The sequence below is a fragment of the Muntiacus reevesi genome, chromosome 3 (assembly GCF_963930625.1).
Source record: "Muntiacus reevesi chromosome 3, mMunRee1.1, whole genome shotgun sequence".
NCBI classification, from domain to species: domain Eukaryota; kingdom Metazoa; phylum Chordata; class Mammalia; order Artiodactyla; family Cervidae; genus Muntiacus; species Muntiacus reevesi.
In genome coordinates, this window is record NC_089251.1 from 157,741,668 (window position 1) to 157,763,689 (window position 22,022).

General features: G+C 55.2%; 1 protein-coding gene across 13 annotated transcripts in view; it reads right to left on the reverse strand.

Moving 5' to 3' along the window:
- The window catches only part of AFDN (afadin, adherens junction formation factor), a 110,744-nt gene that overhangs the window by 13,306 nt on the left and 75,416 nt on the right, over positions 1-22,022 (reverse strand). For all 13 annotated transcript variants that reach the window (XM_065930981.1, XM_065930979.1, XM_065930988.1 and 10 more), the window contains 10 exons: positions 20,711-20,909; positions 19,280-19,383; positions 16,721-16,807; positions 6,733-6,798; positions 6,511-6,584; positions 6,038-6,156; positions 4,459-4,653; positions 3,768-3,859; positions 3,283-3,468; positions 1,159-2,058 (listed from right to left, as the gene is read on the reverse strand). In XM_065930981.1, coding sequence (XP_065787053.1) covers positions 1,159-2,058; positions 3,283-3,468; positions 3,768-3,859; positions 4,459-4,653; positions 6,038-6,156; positions 6,511-6,584; positions 6,733-6,798; positions 16,721-16,807; positions 19,280-19,383; positions 20,711-20,909 — 2,022 coding nt within the window. The remainder of the gene's footprint in view (positions 1-1,158; positions 2,059-3,282; positions 3,469-3,767; positions 3,860-4,458; positions 4,654-6,037; positions 6,157-6,510; positions 6,585-6,732; positions 6,799-16,720; positions 16,808-19,279; positions 19,384-20,710; positions 20,910-22,022) is intronic.

Here is a 22,022-nt window from a genome sequence, read left to right on the forward strand (position 1 = left end):
AGCTGCTCTGTCAAAGGAAACAGTCATTCTTGAGGAGGTGTACTCCTGATGACTTACCTAATATCACACTGTATAGTTAACATTTAGACCTTTGTTTATGAAACAAGTTTCTCAAGAGAGATTCTAACTGAGTTTTGAACTAAGTCATATGCATGTCTGTCTGCTAACATGTATCTAACAAGAAATGTATTCGGTGACGTCCAAGGCCTTAAGGGCCCACACTGCCCACTCAGGGCACTCTCTGTCAAGGGTCTAGGGCTGAATTTCATCCTGAGCTGGAAAGATTCGAGGGTCTGACAGCACAGCCACTGGTTCAGGTCTTCAGTACAGACGGCATCAGAGGGGGAATTAGAAACAAAATCCAAAGACAAAAAGGACATGCCCTTTGCTGTCTTTTCTCACAATACCGCATTATACTAAAAAAAAAAGAACATCACTAAAATTCGTTAACATAAAATGGTCACTAGCACTTGCTGCAATTAACACCAATAAGTGCTTCTCTGTCAACAGCTCTCCTGAGAGGGCAACAAAGGATATTAGATTTGGCATTTTAACAGTCTATACTGCCCTAAACTAATATGGATTTTACTTTCTTCTTTTATGTGATACAAAGGCAACAGAAGTTACTTCCATCATACGGAAAACTATAAAGTCCTAAGTTCTGAGAACCTGTACGCTACCACTGAAGCATAATGCTCATTGGTTTAATAACATCCACTTCATCAATGTGTGAGGACCACACAGAGTCTGTTTCTGAGGGTGACAACAAACTTGACTCTGTGGTTGTGCTCAGCCCCACCCCGCCCCCTCCGGGACCCGGGGAGCGCGGATGGTGGAGACCAGGGGCCACCCCTTTGCACAGCTGGGACGCGACCTGGTGCTGCCAGAGGCTTTCCTGCTCCAGTAGTGGAGCTGGGCAGTTAAGAGTCCGGCCCACCCAGCCAGCCAGACACTGACTCTCCGGCCATTTCAGCAACCACCCCCCATCACGGTGACCACTGGCTATTACATAACTGGTCTCCACCAGCACTGGCGAGAGGGCTGAAGCAATGGTTCAAAGCCCTGCGCACCGCAGGAACCGCGCATCTCGGGAGCAGCTTGCCCTGGTCCCTGGGGACAGCGGCTCCCGCAAGGCGCCCCGCCCGCCCGGCCCGTTACCCGCGCTCTGCGCTCGGCCTCCAGGCGCTGCATGAGCAGCACGGTGTCCACGTCGTCGTCCTCCTCCTCCTCGTCGTCCTCGTCCTTCTGCTTGGACTCCTGCAACCGCTTCTGGAACTGCCACTCCAGCAGCAGCTTGCGCAGCCGGTCGCTCTCCTCGGCCGAGCGCTCAGCCTTGCCCTGCAGCTCCTGGATCTCACGGCTCAGCAGGTCCACGATGTGCAGCTGCTGCTGCTTCTCCAGCTTCTCGCGCGCGTCGCGCTTCCAGGGGTCGGGGGACAGGCTGTCCCCGGAGGCCAGCTCCTCCCTGCTGACCGTGATATACTGCAGGTCCCTGCGTTCGATGGTGCGCGGCTGCTGCTGCGGCTGCAGCTCGCGGATCACGGTGTCGGGCGTGCGGGCGGGCGCGGGGGGTGGCGCGGGCGCGCGCAGCTGGCCTAGCCGGCGCTCCTGCTCCCTGCGCCGGCGCTCGCGCTCCTCGTCCAGGCGCGCCTTCTCCTTCTCGTACCAGCGCTGCTGCTCCTCGCGCTTCTTACGCTCGGCGGCTGCCTGCGCCTGGGCGGCGGCAGCGGCAGGTGGCGGGGGCGAGTCCACGTCCGCCTCCCCGGCGTAGGATCCGGTGGGCGGTGGTGGCGGCAGGGCCGGGTCGGTTCGCACGGGTGGGGAGGCGGCCGGGGTCTTCCAGCGCCCGGGGCCGCTCTTGGTGAGTGTGGAGGCGGGGGTGCCCGTCTTGGAGGGGGGCCCCAGGTGCTCTTGGCTGGACGCGCTGGAGCCCAGCGACGAGCCCTGGGTTGGCCAGGCGTCGCTGCCGTCCGACCTCCGCTCCGCAGCTGCCTCTGCCCGCTGCCGCTCGGGGTGGTAGGCGTCTTCACGGAGCTCCTCCTGGGAGCGGGTAACACGCTGGAGGGAGAGAGGGACGAGGACCTCAGCCACCGACAGCTGCTCCTGAGATTCCCCGAGGTTCCTCCCAGGAGAAGCACGCATTTGGGAAACTGCAGCGAGGCCCGCGCCACCACTCCCATGCCCGGACAAGCGGCGACTGTCTCCGCCCCACACCCCCGGGGGCAGACGGGGTGCAGCAGGAGTCAGCGCCTGAACTGAGCGACTGGACTGACCCCTGAATCCGAGACGGCAGACACCCCTCCCCGCCTTCCAGGCCCTGCCAGACCCAGCTCAACTGGAGTTTCACCACCACTGCGATCCCAGGACAAGCGGGGCGACTGCCTCCGCCTCCACACCCCCCAATCGCCTGAAGTGAGCGACTGGACTGCAGACACCCCCTCGCCTCCCAGGCCCAGCAGAACCGTCTCTCCACCACTGGGTTCCCAGGAGGACAGTCTCTCCGAATTAGTGGGGCATGTGATTGTCACCAAGCCTAGGCTAGGCTACTTTTAAGCGAACATTTAACTTCTTTCCCCAATTTTTCTGTGTGGACAGTTACCTTTCACACACGGAAACAACCCGGACAGCCCCACCCTGTTCAACTTCCACCTGCCGGGGCCACATCCAGTCCCAGGAGTAGAAAGGGGTGGGGCGCGGCGGAGGCGGCAGGGCTGGGTGCATCCGCACCGGCGGAGAGGCGGCTGGGACCTCTCCCAGTAAGCAGGGACGCGTTATCCAAGTTACCTGCTAACTTCATAAAACTCCAGGCCCTGGGTCTGGCCCCGAAACCCCTTCCCTGTGATCACCCAGCCGGTCCGCCGAACCTGCCACGTGCCCGTCCGCAGCGCGGTGGGCCGGGCGTCTCTGGCTGGGCTGCAGCACCAACGCCCAGTGCCCCGCCTGTTCCTCCTCCGGCCGCCGGCTGCCCGCGCCGGCTTCAGCCCCACCGGCGGGACCAGGATCTTCTCTGCCTCCCCAGGCACGAACAGCCACATGCCCGGACGCGGTCCCGGTTCTCAGCCTGCCTCCCACAGTCTACGAGCCTCGCCACGCACACCGGAGACGTTCACCAAGCGAGTGGAAGGGCCTGCACACATCAGGTCAGGCCTCCTCCCTCGTGACCACAGAGCCCAGGACAGAGAGGCGGCAGCCCCAGCGCCGCTCTACAGCGAACGCCGACTGTGCCGTAAGCCCGCGCTGGCCTCCTGGGGGCCGGGGACGCCCTGGTCCCGCGCCTCTCACCTGCACGGCGGCGCTGGAGTGGTTCCCGTCTGCCAGCACGTGGGGCTTCTCCTCAAAACCCAGCCACTGGCTCTGCGGGGGCGCCACGCGGTCCTGGGACTTGGAGGCCGGGAAGGTGAAGTACTCCCTGGTGGACGTCTGGGTAGGGATGGGGTAGGCTTCTGGGCGGGGCGGAGGCGTCTGCTCCTGCGGATTGGGGGGAGCAGCATTTAGCAGTCTGAACCATAGAATGACATACCTTCAGGGATCTGTGTTAAAATATTATCTGTGTATTTTTAAAAATGTTAAAAATGTAAAGTGTTCAGTCCTATACTGAGTATAATAAAAACGTTTTCTTTTGTGCTGAGTTGCTAACTTAAAGCTGATTGACCCATTGTGTTAAAACCTTAAAAACCCAAACGCTCAGGAGCCACCACCACTGGGACGTTTTCCTGGAGGACACACGCGCTCTGGGAAACCCATGTCAGCCTGCGCATTGCCCAGACCTCAGCACAGAGGTTCCCCGTGGAGACAGACGTGATCTTGGCTGCTGTTCCCGGGGCATACGCGCTCTTCCCGCCAGGACTGGGAGGCTGATCTGTTGGTGGGAGACAGAAAAGAGTTCAGTGTTAAATAAGCAACCCTGATGTCAGCACAGGAGCTGTTCATGGGCAGCGCCCGTGTCGGCTGGCATCAGTGCCAGGGAGGAGCGGAGCACAGACCTAAAGCCCAAAGCCCGCGGAGGTAGGGGCTCTTCAATAACCGGGCCTGGAGCCCTGAGCTTCCTGTGCAGACCAGGGCCGGGCAGACCTCTCCACTGTCTGACAGAGGGCCAGATGGGATGCTACTTCAGGCTTTGCGACTCTGGCACCTGGAGCACAGCCTCCTATGCCTGCCGCTTCCTGCCGACAACCCTTTACAGTATAGAGACTGTCTGCGCCCGCGGGGAGCCGGCCACCCTCTGCTTGCATCAGTGCACCCGCCCAGGGCACCCCCGGAGTCAAGGCCCCCAGACTCGCTTTTAGCTCTCGTTAGAATGTTAGTTGTGACATCTCTCAGGAGAAACACACCCCAGTTGGCTAATCTATGCAGGCGAGAACATCCTTTAATGACCGACAGCCCCCGGAGCGCCCCCACCCCGGCGGTGAGCAGACATGCATGGGGCAGGCCTCGGGGAGGGCCACAGGGCTCCCTCACTTGCGACGTTGGGGCTGGAGCGGTGGTCCGCCCGGTGCTTCATCAGCCGGTCGTCGCCCGGCAGCTTCTTGGGCTCGCTGTACTCGGCCCAGGGCGTCTGCGGGCTCTCTGGGGACCCGTTCTGAGCCGAGTTGTTGTACAGCTCAAAGCCTTCGCTCTTTGGTCGGGGTTTACCTGACCCACGGCGGTCTGAAACTGAAATCAAAATACATTCAAGATCTGGTCTCTTGTTCACGACTGTATCTTACACACTGTTTGGTATAAAGGCAACATGATTTACCAACATCTAAAACTCCTCAGGTAAGAACTGGTTTTTCATCAGAAGAAATGACGTATTTTTACAGGAGAGCAGAGTCTGTCTAACTGCTCTCCAGAAGGGGCTTCAGAGAAAGCGACACGGGTGGGCAGTGCGCTCTCGGAGCGCCTGCTCCAGTGACGAGACCACCGTCACTGGGACATCCGAGCTGAGCTGCAGCGAGAACGCCCCCCCGCACCTGCAAGCCTGCAACAGCTCTGCCGTCGCTCAGGGTGTCCTCCTCCCGAGCCGCTCTCACCGGCTGTGCTCACGCACTCCTCACACCTTACTCTGCCATCCTGCTACCCAACGGCCCGACGCCTGGCTCCAACGCTTTCTCTCAGTGATACCTAACTCATCATCAAGTCTGCTTCTTTTAAATGACTATAAACTCGGGGATCAGAATACCAATACATTAAGTATTATGCTATGAAAAAAGCAAAGCAAAGAAAAAGGCGCCGTCTATGAAGGCCATGCCTTTTGCCCGTCTCCATGCACAGCAGTCCAGGCTCTTGGGTGACCCGGATGAGGCCAGCCTGAGGCCAGGCTCTGGGCTTGCCCAGGGTAGCGACCTACTCACCTACGGTGAGCCAAGGAAGTGCAAAGTAGACAGCAACTTCTAAGATAATGGGAGTCAGAACAGTTTCCCCTGGTTTCTGAACTAATTCTTTAAAAAGCCTGACGTTGATATTGACTTTTTTTCTGAGGTTTTTGATGTACCTACAAAACCATGATTCCTATCAGCAAAGTGTTATTCAAAACTGACCTTTTACCTACAGTGGACTCTGCCTGTAACAATCACGTCCTGTCTCAGAGCATGTGAGCTGGACCTAACTGTTCGTACACAGTCCTTCAGGAGAGAACTCTGCTTGTTTGTTCTCTGAAGACCTCACAACCTGTGGCTGCCTGTCAGAGCTGAAAAATCATTCCTCCACTCACTACAGATGGCGTTCCCTGAGTGCTGGCACGCAGGACACTGGGGTCCCCCACAGTCACCAGGCCTGTGCAGGTGAGGCCAGGGGCTCTTGGGGGCCAAATAAATTAGCACCATGTCCGAAGATCGGCTGGCCACACCTAGCCTGGGCCCTGGGAACCCAGGAGCTTGCGATCCCAGGCACTGTGCTCAAGGGCGCTCAACCCACGCCCTTCTCTAGAATCAGGACAATGAACACAACAGCGCCTGCTTCGAAGGGTCTGTGAGTATTGGAAAAGGTAACGCTGGCTGCCTGGCCCACGGCAGGCAGTCGCAGTCCATGGAGGAGACGGCCCCTCCGCCCCCCTTACTTCTCTGCATCATAGGGGAAGGCTGGTTGAGCAGGGTGGCGAGGCCGTGGTAAATGGCTCCTTGCTTTGCCACTTCGAGCGTCACCACGGAGCTTGTCCTTGTCATCAGTTCTGCTGCCCTGGGAAGAGAGGTCACAGGGTGGGAACATGGGCAGGTCCCCCATCCCCAGATTGGGCTGCGCCCCGCGGCCCCCCACTAGTCTGAGTCGAGGTCTCAGGCGCCCTGCCTCTGAGGACAACTCTGCACACAGCTCCTTTCGCTGCCTTGAGACCAGCGAGGCGACCTGCAGAGATCTCGGCATGCGCTAGAGGCAAGGACGCCTTTCAGAGTAAAATACACACACTCTGCTAAGTCCCCTCCTCTGAAAGGAGGGGCCGAGCTTCCAGCAAGGCTTTTTGTCTTCTAACTCCAAATTTTAACGTGAACTACCCCCAGAAGTGCACACTCTCATCTTTAAACAAATAAACGGTACCTTTCTTGAGAGAGTCCCACCAGACTCCGTCCGTCCACGCTGAGCAGCTGGTCACCCGCGGCGAGCCTCCCGTCCTGAGCACCCCAAGGCGCGGGTAGGTGAGGAGGGGGCGACAGCGGGGGAGAAGGGGAGGAGGGGGCCAGCGGTGAGCACACTCAGACTCGGGCTTTCGACAAACACACAACACACTGGGGGCTTCCGCCCTAACGCCTGTATACCCACCACGTCTGCAGCGCCTCCTTTCACAACGGACTTGACATAAATCCCAAGTTTGTCTTGACCAGCGCCCTAAACAAGACAAGGAAAAACCCCACGTTGGAAACACAGCTAGAAATACAACACAGTACAAAGAATAAAACGTGTATAAGTGACTGGAATAAAACTCTTCGCTCTTGTTTTTACATGAAAGTTAGAAATGCAAAAACTGTATTAATAGAATGAACACTTCGGTAAATATAAGGAAACTCACAGGAAATGTACCTACTTTGTTTTCAGATTAAGAAAAATTACTCCTGAAATCCCATGGACAGAGGACCGTGGTAGGCTACAGTCCATGGGGTCGCAGAGTTGGACACGACTGAGCTACTTCACTTTCACCTTTCTTTCACTCCTGAAAACTCAATTACCAGTCAGCTGACGGACCACAGCAGACCCGCCACCCTGAAGGCAGGGACGCGCGCTCTCCCAGTGGGTGAGCGGCGCTGACTTGTGCAATGATCACCTTAGCACACAAGCAGCGCCCCAGAGGGCTCTGTGCTCCAGCAGTCACCCGCCTGCCTCACACCCTTACTCTTTCACCGTTGTCGTTGTTCGCTCAGTCGTGTCCGGCTCTCTGTGACCCCGTGGACTGTAGCCCGCCAGGCTCCTCTGTCCGTGGGAGTCACTCCCCAGGCAAGAGGGCTGCAGTGGGACGCCGTGCTCTCCTCCAGGGGATCTTCCCGACCCAGGCGCTGAACCCCAGTCTCCTGCACAGCAGGTGGATTCCTGACCACTGAGCCACTGGGGAGGTCCTGCTCTTTCTGCACACACAGTTTAAAATTTAAAACAAGAAAAACCTTTCTGTTGCAAACGATGAGCCGGACTTTGGCAGAGACAATCACGGAGAAGACACTCGGCGCTGCCGCAATGTAAGGGTCATGTGCTGTGATGCTAAGAAGTCCTGAAGCTACGCGCCCCCGTCCGGGGGAAGCGTGCACAGGCATGAAATGTCACTGGGTGTTTCTGCTAATATGCTACACCTGAGTGTATTTGTTGGTTTGTGAACCTATGGCGTCACAAAAGCAACAATATAAGGCATCACAGAAAGTTATAAAGACGGTTTGATAAACGACTTAATGGACACGTTTTTCTACAATGCCCTGGAACTCCATGATCTCCACCTCAACACTCCCTGTCACTTCTCTGGTCAACAGGATGGTCCAGAACCGTCTGGTGGCTCCTGGTCAGGGAGGACTGCTGAGCAGAGGCCCTGCTGTGAGGCTGACAGCATCCCCTGCCCCGAGAGCCAGGTCCGCAGCTCCACCCCAGGCCCCTGTGCCTACATACCTGCGGGCGGACTGCATAAACACTCCACGCAGCCCCAGAGGCCCGCCCGGCTTTCCCGACTCTTCCCCTCAAGACCTGTCTCTGTCTGTACGTCTAACCTGACCTTGTTACTCGTCTCCTGTTTGGTCCAGACATACGACTGCCCCCCGGAGGACACAGCGGTCCTTCCACACGACGCGGTGTCCCTGCCCTGTGTTCCGGGCTGGGCCCTCTGCCACACACGCAGTTACTGGGGTACTTGGGAAAACCTGCACTTTGGGGTACATGTGAGGTTACACACACACACACACACACACACACACACACACACACACACACACACACACACACACGTTTAGACATGTGTTTGTATAATCACTCAATGGGTTTCACACACACACACACACACACACACACACACACACACACACACACACACACACACACACACACACACACACGTTTAGACATGTGTTTGTATAATCACTCAATGGGTTTCCCAGGTGGTGTAGTAGTAAAGAATCTATCTGCCAATGCAGAAGACCTGAGTTTGGTCCCTGGGTTGGGAAGACCCCCTGGAGGAGGGCATGGCACCCACTCCGAGCGTCCTTGCCTGGGGAACCCCGTGGACAGAGGGGCCTGGAGGGCTGCAGTCTGTGAGGCCACGAAGAGTTGGACACGACTGAGCACACGAAGAATGGATCACTCAATGATGTGACCTTCTGAATCTCAGCCCGTCTCTTAGCCAAGGGTCAGCAAACACAGCTCCCACCCGCCTTCACGGACTCCAGCACGGTCTTCTCTGAACCCGGGCTGGGGTCAGGGTCAGCCGGGCTGAGGGGAACCACCTCCAGGGCAGCCGCACTGGTTAGCTGGGCCCCTTCCCACACAACCTGATCAAACGGCTTCTTCAACGCTGTTCTGTGTTTCTGTGGAATACATGATTTGTTACCTAATCCAGTTGTCTGAAAAACAGTTTCGCTCATCCCACGAACAGTCACGGCGTGCCTGCATCGCCCCACCTCCTTAGACACGCAGACAGACACCACCTGCCTCCAACGCAGCTTACACTCAGCGGCTTCTCTGTGCCGTCAGACAGTTTCCGACAGGGCACCGAGAATCCCTCTTTACTGCAAGCACTGCACCATCACGTCCTTATAACTAAACCAGACTGTTTTTATAAAAAAGGCTTTTAATACATAATTACTTTTTTCTCCTGTTCTCCATCTGACTGACAGAGAAAAGCAGCACTTTTAAACTTCGCGTTCCCCGTGTTCAGTGCAAACGAGCACATGCGTCTCCACAAGCAGTACTCTTGGGGAGCACAGCACTGTCCTGGTGATTTAAGTAATAAAAACTGCACTTTTAATGAAATAGTCAATTACCACCATCTATGACTAAAAAAATCTCTAGCAGTAATACCAGCAACATAGTACTTTTAGTAACGCTGCTGTAAACGAAATATCAAATATATACTTTCAATATGTATGGATATTTTAATATGTATGGATATTTTAAAACAATCACATCAAGACTTCTTCCCCCATTTCTGGTATACTTTATAAGACTATTATTAACAAAGGAAAAATTTCATTTATTTAGGCCAACCGTAATAAGAAAAACTTTAATCTTTCTAAGGTCACAAAATGGAATGATACAAGCAAACAGTGGGAATATGGTCCTGTCCTCTAATAAACTGAGACCTGGCGAGCCTGCTTTGGCTGCACGTCCATCCGTGAGGTGTCTGCGCGTTGCAGCTTCTGGTTTCCACGGCCGCACTCCACACCTACTTCCTGTCCCCAGCCCCTCCACTCAGACCAGCCATCCGCACGCCATTCTAGAACAACACACAAGCTTCCATTCTGCGGACTCCGCATGAACCTCGGACAGCGCTCACACAGCCTGAAACTCTACCATGTCTTTAAGTAGATAATTTACCACATGTCACATGCAATATAAAATTTAATAAATCTCAGTTTAAATATGCAAGTAACTGATCCCGTAACATAGATATTTCACAGCCTTATGAAAAATCTGACTGAAGTCACATCTGTAAACAAGCATTAGTTTACACTATAAATTTCAGAAGAGTCTTGGCAAGACACGGACGCTCTCTTAAGACTGACCCACTGGCTCCTCTATCCAAGCTGCCTTAGGAGATTCTTCCTGAAGACAGCCCCCTGCCCCAAGAGGTGGGCAAAGACAGCCCCCTGCCCCAAGAGGTGGTCAGCAGCCTGTAAGCAAGCAGAAGTCTCCTGCATGGGGCACCCACATCAACTGCAGGCCCACCACATCGCCATGTGCCCCTTCTGCCCCTCAGCCACGTTCCTGCCACACACAACGACCTTCTGATGCAACAGGTCAGCCCGGATCCTTTGATCATCTGCCTCCTGGGCTCACCTGCCCACCCACTCACCGCACCTGCCCAGGCACGCCCTGGCTCACTCGTGTTCCCACGGCACCGCCCTTGCTCCCAAAGTCGGTACAGAGGGCCCTCTCCCGCTCCCTTCCAGGGGAGCTCCCAAACCCCTGTAGTCAGGCCGCAGCAATGTGGTCGATCTAGACGCCACCTGAGTGAACACACCAGGAGGTTACGGAACAGTCAATTACCCACTATCAGTGAGCTGACGACACAACACTGATGACATCGCAAACTCCTGGTGCAGAGCTGAGAACCCTGAGAGTTTCTGACCGTGACACCATGTGCCGTCCTCGGAGGGACAGCACCCTAGTGATGAGAAATACTGCTTGCTTACATGATGGGAATGTATCTAAACTCTAAGTGACAGTCATTTCTTTTAGTTCCAAATAAGTTCAATTTCTAAGTATATGTCATTGTGACAAAAGGTTTACATCTGAGGAGAAAAAGGACCTCAATTCAAAAGACCACTAGCATCTAAAAGGTCTATTTAAGGTTGGTCATAAGAATTAACTTTAATAAAAAGTCACTGAGAAAGCACCATGAAATACAATTGCTTAAAAAGATTCCTGGGGGTAGGGTAATATTCTAAGAGGTCTCCAAACTCTGGTTGACACTTATGCCTTCCATATGTGGCCTCAACCGTACCGTTCCCCTGGTGTGCGCTCCGTGACTCAGGGCTCTGCCCACACGCCCGTCAATGTGTGGCCATGCCCGCACACCTGCTCGATTCTGCAGCGGCCGTCCCCAGGGGGCAGCCTCCTCTCTGACTGGGTAGCTGCCGATTTGAGTCTTACACATATTTCACATGTAGCTCACGGCTATAAACTGACCATAAAAATTCATAAATGCAACTAGTGTACAGATAAATCATTGGTTTTTCTGTAAGTTGCTATGAACTTTTTAGCCAATCCAAATACATATATCAAATCAACCGTACCTATATTAAATCCTTTCAGCCCCGAAGACCACAACCTTTGATCCAGTGCCTGGCTAAGGTGATCTAGTGCCTCAGTCTGGCCAGGGCAGGCTTGGCTGGACTGACCCTGGGACTCGGGGGACAGAGAGTTGGTGAGCTCTGCCTGGCCCCTGCCCACCGCCGTCTGAACTGGGAGCAAGTCAGCTCTTGGAAGGAACCAAGACACAGTCCTTCCTTAACACTACGGCATTCTCCTGCCACCAGTCCCATTTCATCTGAATAAAAACATTACAGACTGATAAAAAAATTCAACAAAACAAAATGAGTTTCAGAAATATTAAACCACTCATGTCCTATTTCTATATAATAATGTACACACTAGCCCAGTAAGACTGAACTTAGGGAAAAAAAAAGTATTGAACAAATCCCATTAAGTTCCTCTTCCATTTACAAATACACACAATTACAATTCACTTTCTAGTAACTCTACTTTTTAAATTAACAAATAAAAATAGGGTCCAGAAATTACACCTTCTTGCTGCTATGTATCAAGGTATCCCACCTGTCATTAAAAGAACATAAGGATGAACTACCTAAGCACCGACCAACAGCCAACAGAGGACGCAGAGAGCCTCCAGACGCCGGTGAAGCTGTGTCAGGGCCAGCGTTGGCAGCCAGAGACCCAGGGCGCAGGGCCTGGGGCAGGGGCGGGGAGGGGGGGGGGGCCGGGCGCGTCCCAACCGAAACTCGAGGTCCAGAGCAAAGTCCGCCCAACTCCAAAGACTGAGTAGGAAGAGTCTACAGTGTCTCAGCAGCAACACAGAGTGACGACCCTGACATCACAGCTGCTCGAAGGAGACCCACTGCTGGTCTCAGTTTCCCTTACTTTTTAAACTCAGTTAATGGAAAATTTTGATTTACCTACATAGCCTGAGTTACTGGACAATGTTGCCCCAAAACTAAGCTTTACATGGTAAACCTATGTCATCAGTAACCACAGCCACTAACAATAAGTCTGTAATTATGCAGATAATTGTGTAAAAACAAACTCTTCCCATAATGCAACATACATGCTAACATTATACACCTTGATTGCCAACCGTGAGAAGAGTAACCACAGTATAATAACTAAATGCACAGTGTAAAAAAACTCAGTAACTACTTGCCTAAAGATATCTAAACTGGCATTTGAAAAAACATTACTGCATTTTTGGTCTATTTGTATTCTAATCTATTCGGTCTATTTGTTATTTATGAAATCAAAATGAAAAGAAACACTATTCAGAATTACCCACTCCCCATGTGACAAATCAAATACCTTTTTAAAAACTACCTTCTGGAATGCAGTGATATATTCCACATGTATCAGGAATGGCAAATTCCACTGGATACCATTTTGTAATTTAATTCCATTTAAATAGTAAAAGTACATTTCTAAAAACCAAAATGAAGTCTCCCCTCCCAGAGGCGCTACTGAGGGTGAGACAGCAGCACAGTCCTGCAGCCTCCACGCCAAGTACCGTGGTTTCGGGGCCACTCGCTCACACCAGCCGGGCACAGCAGGAGGCCGGGGGCCAGCCCACGGCCCTGAGCAGGCAGCCACGGTGGACCAGTGAGGGTATGCCTGTGCAAGCCCAGGATTCCATCCTAAACACATCTTGGAGAAGCTTTCCTTTCCCTTACGAGGGCAGAGAAGGAGGCTCGAGGAGAAGGAGTCCGCGAGGAAGAGGAGAGGGGAGGGCGGTACCTCACCTGAGTTTACCCGGGGCAGGTATGTGGGGTCGGCGGGGCTGGCGGAGGCGCCCAGACACCGGCAGAGCCACACGCACCTCCCAGGACGGACAGACACGCGCACCTCTCAGGCAGCTGCCCTGCGGTCCGAGGGAATGGCCGCGAGTCTGGAGGAGGCCGCCCCTCTACCTTCTCAGGCACCTTGGGAAAGACTGAAGTGCAGGTGCGCTCACCTCCCACTCAGAGACTCCGTCAGAGGGGCCCACGCTCCCAACATTCCAGCTGCAATTTCCGACTGAGCGTGGGAGTGTGGTGTGACTAACAGCATAAAAACATCATTACAACACAATCCAAAATGGAAAAAAAGGCAGCAGCAGAAGGAAGACGGAGCTGCCAGCCAAAGAGCATGAATTCAGCCTATTGTTCCCAGGCGTGGAAACAGGCAGGGGCCGGGATGACCTAAGAGCCGGGCGTGTTTAAAACTCATCAGGCCGTCAGGACAATGCTCCGCCGCCGCCTCCTCGGGGTCTGGAGCCGCTGCTTCTGGTCAGACAAGAGTTCTGATTCATGAACAACTGAAGTTCAGCCGAGAGGTTCAGCAACACCGCCGCACTTGCGCGCTCTGCCAGGAGTGACCTTGGCTCTGAGACAGTCGGTCAGGACGCGCCCCGCCCTGGCCACCTGGATGCCCGGTGAGGTGAGCGCCCGCTGCCTGCGAGGCCGGGGCTGCGCACTCGTTTCCTGTTTACATTCAGTACAACCGACGACAGCCTGCTATCTGTCCTCCCGCTCTCCGAGAGATAAAGGGAGCAGACGCGCAGCCTCTGCTGCCGCGGCCCCATCGGGCCGCAGGGGACCGTGGGGTCCTGAAGGGTGCAGGCAGAAGAGGGAGCAAGGCGGGGCCTCCAGAGCGCAGGCGCAGCCTCCCGAGGGTCTCAGAGAGGGAGGTGACAACAGGGCCCCGTGGCCCCTGCACGTGGACGCCCAGGCAGGCGGGCCAGCGGGGGAGCCCTGACCCTGGGCGGGGCTGAGGGCACGGGCAGCCGGGCTCTCCCCAGGCGGGCCCCCCAGCACGGCCCTGCACCCAGACGCCCTGCAGCGTCTCCTTCTACGGGAACCGCCGGGGGAAGGAGGTTCTGCTTCAGAGAACTAACATTCCCGTTCCAGTGACACTGTTTCAGACCGCAATTGCATCAGGGTGTCAGTCAACCAAAGAAATGTGCACTTAGGCCACGACTGCAAACAGAGGTGAAAGCGCTGTTCTTTACACACTTCAGTGTGAGAACAGAAACACAAACTGTCCAGATTCACAGCAGCAGCCGTGCGGGAACGTCACACGACCCCCTGCGCTTCCGGGAAAGAGCTGAGCGCCTCCCGGGTCCTCCTGTCGCAGTCGCTCCCCCCGGGTCCCAGCGAGGATGCACGTGAAGGCCCCGGGAGCCTCGCACACTGGACGTGGCTCACACGTACTGGTCCAGTGGTGAGGAGGTGACGCATCGGTGAACACTGCTTTCACCCTCTCCTTTCTAAGGCACAGCAGTTTTTTAAGCTAACCAAAGATTTAAAAACTTAATACTATATACAGTTAAGACCACAACCAGGATTCAATTAGCCATTCACTTCTAAGTAAAACAGTAAACCTCCTAATAAGCACCTTTCGAACTGTCACGTTCACGCTTTCAGAGCAGACCTGCTGAGGACACAGCCCGCAGCAAACGCCGCCTGAGCGGCCAGCGTCCTGCACTGTGCACGTTCTCGCGTCTGTGCGCAGCAATGCCACAGCAGTCGCGACCACTATTTCAAGCAGCGTCCACCATACCACAATTCGTCTTTTTCTTGTATAATGTACAGAACAGCCTCTTACTTCCCGAGCCCTGAGAAGCCGCGGCACGGAGCTGCAGGGCAGCAGGCACCCCGGTGTGTGAGCACGAGCTCCCCGAGCGGGGCGTCAGCGACAGGCTGCAGCAGCTCACGGGGCGGACAGTGGCCGCTGGGGCCCCGAGGAGACTCACCGCAGGCTCTGCCCTCCCGACAACGGAGAACCACATCTCTCTCGGGCACATGGACCTCAGCCGGAACACCACTGCCTGGTCCTGCACTGGCGACAGCCGACACACAGCTGGTCTCTCAAGAGTGACCACCGCGGGCATTGAGCAACTCCAAGCAGCGCCTGGGCAACCTCGGGCTCTTACGTAACCAGGCAGCTCAGATTCTTGCTTACTTTGTACTTTATTAAACTTTAAAAAGAGTTAGAAAAATAAAAAGGAGGAAACAGTTTCTATTTTAAAAATCCAAACTAAACAGGAAGCGCCATGCCGGCCCTCAGCTGAGTGAGAGGCAGCACCCTGACCCCCCAGCCCCCGCCGTGGACAGCGCGGACAAGCCTCAGCATCTGGATTCCATAAAGAGGCCGCAGCCGGGAGGGGCGCTGGCGGGCTGACATCAGAGTCCGCCAGGCGCACAGCCCCGAAGCCACAGGCTGACTGGGAAGGCGGACGGAGCCAAACACTGACACAAAGGCCCAGACAGCTCAGAGGAAAAAACAGCAGCCAAACAGGGCTCCCAGGCTGACGGGGGACTGGGGGCGGCCACAGGGACCAGCTCCAAGGCCCCCAGCCCTCTCCCGGGGCTCGAGCTGCGGCCACGCCCAGGGCTGCACGGCTGCCCAGCGGGGGGCAGGGTGGGCCTGAGCCCCCGCACCCCGGGCAGAGCCCACCCACGCCATCGGCACAGACCTACACCGGGCACCGGCGGGGCGCCGCTCCGCAAGGTGTGTCCAGCACGGCCTGCTCTCCCTGCAAGTCCCGGAGAAACCACAGCTGAGCTGGAGAAAAGCGGGTTTGCTGCAGCAGTCCAGCCCACGGGTGAGCAGATGCGAACGGACGCCCTCACGCCTGAGAGCGGCACGCCGCCCAGTTACCGGGGCAGTCTCCGAGGTGCCTCCTTTTCAGCGCCCGTGAGCCCGAACAAGTCTGTATCTCTGCCTCCTGCCCTCTGGGTTCCACTTGCTCGTATCCAACACAAGCAAACAGGAAAGCATCCCCAGGCCTGCAGCTGCCTGCCCCCACCCGCCCCACCCGCTCCGGCTGTCCCGAGCACAACACTCAGGACCTGTACCAGACAGGGTCAGCTCGAGTCCCGGCTGGTGGGCTGGGCCAGGTGGCCCTGGGCCTCGCCGCTGGCCTCCGTGCCCTGGAGCACGCCCGCTGCCACGCCCCGGCTCCAGTGCGGGCACGGAAGTCCTCCCACACGCCCCTGCCCCGAGATCACGGCTCCCGCCCGTCCCCTTGCTGTTTCAAACCCTTGTCCTTCTGCGGGCGAGCTCCACCTGCGAACCGCGTGTCTTTAAAAGGGACGAAGCCCCCTCTCCCCCTCTGCTCCCCCAGATACGACGGGGGCACCGCTCCCTCACTGCAGCTCCCAGCACGCCACGCATCTGAACAGGCGGCCAGAGGCCCCCTGCGCCCCTCCACACACGGGCTCTGGAGCAGGTACCCCGAGAGCGCCACGCGCACAGCACTTCATTCCCATGCCCGGCCCCCAGACGCGGAACTGGAGAGGCCGCCAACTCAGGCTTACAGGGCAGAGGGCGGCAGCCCGCGCCCCACCCGTCCTACCTTCGCGGCGACAATGCTGAGGCCCATCCCGTTCTGCTTTTTGAGGGTCACAGTGATGATTTCAGGTTCTTTACGCAGAGGCTGCGCCTAGGGATGAAAAGAGAAGTTTACTGAGGGCTGAAACCAAAGAGGAAACAGAAGCAGTAAAAACCAGCCCTTGATGGGGCAACCTGGTAAAGTAAATACCAGCATTCTTTCTTGACCCCAGAGCCGTGAAGAGAATCATCACAGTGCTAAATATTTACAAGTTGTTTAAAGATGTTAATTTACAAAACAACATAACCCTGGAATCACTACCATGTAAGAAAAACTTGGTCTTAAAGACATTACAATTTTACTTTATTATCTTTTAACACAAAATCACTGGACATTTTTTGAAGAAGAAATTTAAACTTATTCTATACTATCCAGGGGGAAAACAGCTATAACATAACAAAGATGCTCTCACATCTCTGTATCTTGTGAAAAGTGAAGTCGCTCCGTCATGTCCGATTTTTTGCGACCCCATGGACTGTAGCCTGCCAGGCTCCTTCATCCATGGATTTTCCAGGCAAGAAAGAATACTGGAGTGGATCACCATTTCCTTCTCTGGGGATCTTTCCAAACCTGGGATCGAACCCAGGTTTCCTGCACTGCAGGCAGACTCTTTACCATCTGAGCCACCACAAACCCATGTTGTGAAAATTCAACTGCAAAAATACACTGCCTTGGCCTTCGGGCAGCGGGCCCGAAGCTCAGCATGCCTCTGGGAGGCCTATGGTGGGGGACCAACCGGAAGGGACGTGGCGCGTGCCCATTAGGGCCAGTTCCCAGCAGAGCCACAGACAGCGAGAAAGGGAAGCCACCCACGGAAGCCACACAGTCTACGTACATCCTGCCTCACGTGAACAAGCTAACAAAGTTAAAGATGAACATCACCAGGCCCACACACCAGGGATTCAGTTAATTATGTATGTAAGTATGAGAGCACACTGCCATAAAGTAGTGATTATACACACAGCTTGTTTATTTGGAACCAAAGTCTGTATGTGAATATTTTAAGGGAAATAAATATCAGGTGACAAAGCTCCTACAAAGCATCAGGACCTAAACTTGCCTGAGAGATCCATAAACTAGAAAAATGGAAAAAAAAATCAGTGATTCCATCTAAGGAGCTTCTTTTTCTATAAAATCTGGAAGCTAGAAACTGCTGCTATTAGCGCAACAGCAGCTGATACCGGCACGCGTGGCAATCACTCTGCCGACAGTCAAACGCAGTCTCCCTGGTGTAACAGCAATCACCAGCGAAGGCAAGCTTTGGAGACGCTCAAATGCAAAACAAAACCGCTCAGCTTTTCTACTGACCAAAAACAACTACTTTGGATTTAACAAACAAAACACACATCCACCGTTGCCTGATGTGTAAGCACTGCCTCCTCACATGATCCGTCTTCTTAGAAATTAGGTGAGAACCAGGTGTGTGGTTCTGAGTGACCAATGGATAATTCAGGAGGTCACCACAGGAAGCTTCTAGAGCTCCAGAAGACTTGTGGTCGTTCTTCACAGCCGAGAGCCCCCAGCTTTGGCCCGGGGGGCCGAACGGCCACGCCCAGCCACGGAACACACTGGCCCCTGTCCAGTTACCTGCTAGATGGGTGGTCACACCTACTGGGCTCCTCCGAAGCCTTGCGTGGCTTAGGAGTCAGTTACTTAAGGTGAACGAAACAGAACAATGAAGTTCTAAAAGGAAAGACTTGAGTCGTCTGTGTTCTCTGGACTGACGTGCAGCGTACGCAGGAAAAGACAACTCTGGTCTGGCACCCCTTTCTAAGACATGGTGAAGCTCCCCTTCTGGTTTAAAACTCTCTGCAGAAGCAAGGCAGGGTCTCCCCTAAAGTCTGTGAGCCAGCAGACACTAATGGGACTGGCCAGTCTCTCACTAAGACACAAGGTATTAACAAATGACTTGGTGCGTAGTTAAGGCAGCGTAGGGGCATCCTTGGTGGCTCAGACGGTAAAGAATCAGCCTGCAAAGCAGGGGACATGGGCTCAGTCTCTGGGCTGGGAAGACGTCCTGGAGAAAGGAATGGCTACCCACCCCAGGATTCCTGCCTGGAGAGTTCCATGGACAGGAGCCTGGTGGGCTGGAGTCCATGGGGTCGCAGAGAGTTGGACACAACTGAGTGACTAACACTCTCACTAAGGTAGGACTGACTAGAAAATAGAAAATGCTTTTATCACAGAAAAATTATTCTAATAAAACCCGTTAAGATCACCATGGTAATGCATTTAAAACACACGTGTGAGGCTTAACTGTCTTATCAACAGGCGTCAGTGCTCCTGGCTGGCCTCTCGGTGTGGCCTCGGGGGTCTGAACTCCCGGACCAGACTGAACGTGTGCCTTGCGCTGGGGGCTCAGAGCCTCAGCTACTGGGTGGCCAGCTAAGTCCCCAAACAGGCGTATTCCCAAAAGCAACGTCTGTTTATAGATGGAACTGTACAGACGCAGCCTGAAGTATCTTCAAATCGAAAGGAATCAAGCTTCCTCTACTGGTCCGTCTGCCACCTCACGATACTTGCCAGTTCTGTGTTCTCCCGCAGAAGGTGACTCTCGTAATCTGCACCTTCAAAATATATCGTCCAGGTGCCTGGGGAGCGTGGGTGAGGAATTAACCTGCAAAACCCTGGAGAGGAAAACAGGCAGGAGTGAGGACAAATGGCCGCGGCGTCAGAGCCCTGAGCTCCATCCAGCAGGGGCGAGCGCGGCACCGAGGCGCGGAGCCTCCCCCTTTTCAGTCCACAATCCCCGTCTCTCTGAGAAGTGAATTAGCAGACATTTACCATCACGTGTCTATCTGAACACAGAATCTGTACACAAGTATTTGTGTCAGCCTTATTCGTGATTAAAATCTATTTGCTTTGGTCCAATGTAATTTCAACACCAAACAGAAAAGCAAAACTGGTTTCCACCTCTGCTTTACTTCAGTGTTTTTCTCACGTCTATGAGAAATTACAGAATCGCACTGAAGTGTTTCCTTGCAGATCTGTCTCCTCCGCTTGACTAGGAGCTCCTCAGTCTGACTGAGAACCCCTGACAGACAGGAGGGAAGGACAGAGAGACCAGAGAGCAACTGTGGTAGAAGCCTGCCGGCAGGTTCGCCCCCAAAATCGGTGACTTACTCTAGTGGAACAGTGGTCCCGGGGAAGGAGGGCCTCCTCACTCCTCTCTGTCCTCATTTCCTTGGAGGCCACATTTATGTTTTTCCAAAAATGTGACGACGTTTTAAAGAACATCTTCAGTATTTTCATCAGGGACTACTGACATCTTTATAAGACTAAGCCTGCGTCATCCCTCATCTGTCAGATCTTACAGGATCTTCCAGAAATTTTGTGACAAAGTTGTATCCCACACAAACACAGACGCAGTTCTTTCCTCTCAAGCGGCCTCATTAGCACCAGCTGACAATGAGGAAGCGCGCGCTGTTCTCCAGACACCCCCGGCCCCGGCACCTCTGTGCTCACTGGGAGTCACGACTGGGTCAGAGGCACACAGACCAGAGCAGGGGCGGTGCGGCCGCCCACTGCCCGGTGGAAGGTCGGGGTGACGGGGCCTCAGGGCTCATCTGGCCCTGCTGCTGGCCGCTCTGCTCAGGTGGCACCCACACAGGGCGGACGGAGCCCCAGGTGCACGCGGAACCGGAGGGAGGACAGTGCCAGGGCCGGTGAGCGGAAACCACGCTGCCAGGTGAGCAGGGGCACCCCGGTGGCCCCGCACGTCTGCTCTGACCCAGTCGTGACGCCAGGTGAGGAGAGGGGCCCCGGGCAGCCGCGCCACGCCTGCTCTGACCCCACGTCACCACCGACCGCGTCCCTCCCAGCCCCGGGCCCCGACCTTCCCAGAAGCGCGCCGGGTGTGCGCAGGGGGGCTGGCCTGACACACATCAACACACAACCAACACCAGGCCGCTGGCACGCAGGGAGGACAGACGCCGGGCTGGGAAGGCAGCCCACCTCTCTGGCAGAGAGGGTCCAGGAACTCCTGCAGGCCGCTGGGGACATTCCTGACGACGTCGCAGGAGTAGCCGTCCTCGGGCAGGAGGAAGGGCAGCTGCAGGTCGGGGTCCTCCTCCAGCCGCACCTCCCGGCCGTCGCTGCGCGCCAGCTCGTCCGCCGTGTTCTCGGCCACGGCCACCACGTTCTCGATCAGGTCCTGCTCAGAAAACAGACGCGGGCTCGGGAGACGCGCGGCGGGTGGTGCGGCTGACCAGTGATGACCAGACGCACTTGGTCATGCGTGGTGTGGCCACACGTGTGGGACGACTGACAGAGGGAAAGCCAATTCATCCTCAGCTCAGACCGGCCTGGGGAGAGACCGAGCTCTGGCACGGCGCGCACTCCTACTGTTTGCGCTGAAGATGCTAATTGGTAAGTGAACACCTATAGTTCTAAATAGAAACTCTTTTGATCACAAGAAAATAAGCTTTTTTCCTTTTCAAAAATAATTTTTTCCTTGCACATTTTTTTAAACACTGAGTTGCTAATAACCTTATTTTTGTACTTAATGAGAGGAAAAAGTTCACACAATGTTAAATATTAAAAAGATATGTAGTCCCAGGTTATGTAGAGATTGTTGCCTTATGATGGGTTTACAGATGATTTCTGTTTACGAACTTCCACTTACTAGATAATGTACACACAGAACAGTTCACAGAGTGAACACCCCCTCCTCACCCCAGAGAGGGGACAGAACCACACCCCAGAGAAGCTGCCCCCCTGCCCTGTCCTGTGTCCCCAAAGTCACGGCCACCAGGCTTCTCCCAGGGTCCGCCCGTGTCCCTGAGCCCAGACTGCAGACAGCGGCTCTACCCCCCCGCGGGGCTTAACCCTCCTTGCGGCTACAGCCCCCTCCCAATGTGCAGCCACGTCAGCCCCCTTTCGGGACTGTGCCCCAGTCTATCTGGGGACTGTTGGTGGGTTCTGGTCTTGCGGATTCAGCCCCTGCCTTCTGTCGGCATCCGTGGGATCGGGTCCCCTGCACACTGAGCTCCCAGGACGCCTGCATCCAGCGGCTGTTAACGTGGGGCTGTTCTTAGGCAGTGTTTCTTAAAGAGCCGGCTGCATCGCGCACTGTTCTCTGCGCTCTCTGCCCTCTGGAGAGATCTCTGGACAGCAGACTCTGCTCTGCGTGAGGAGCTGACTTCCCCAGGAAGGCGCCTCGGTGCAGCTCTGGGAGGCAGCCCCCGGGGGAGGCCTTGCCCTGCTGCTGGCAGCCAACGTGAGGGGCCCTGGGCCGCGAACTCAGGGTGAGGGTACCTTCCTCACT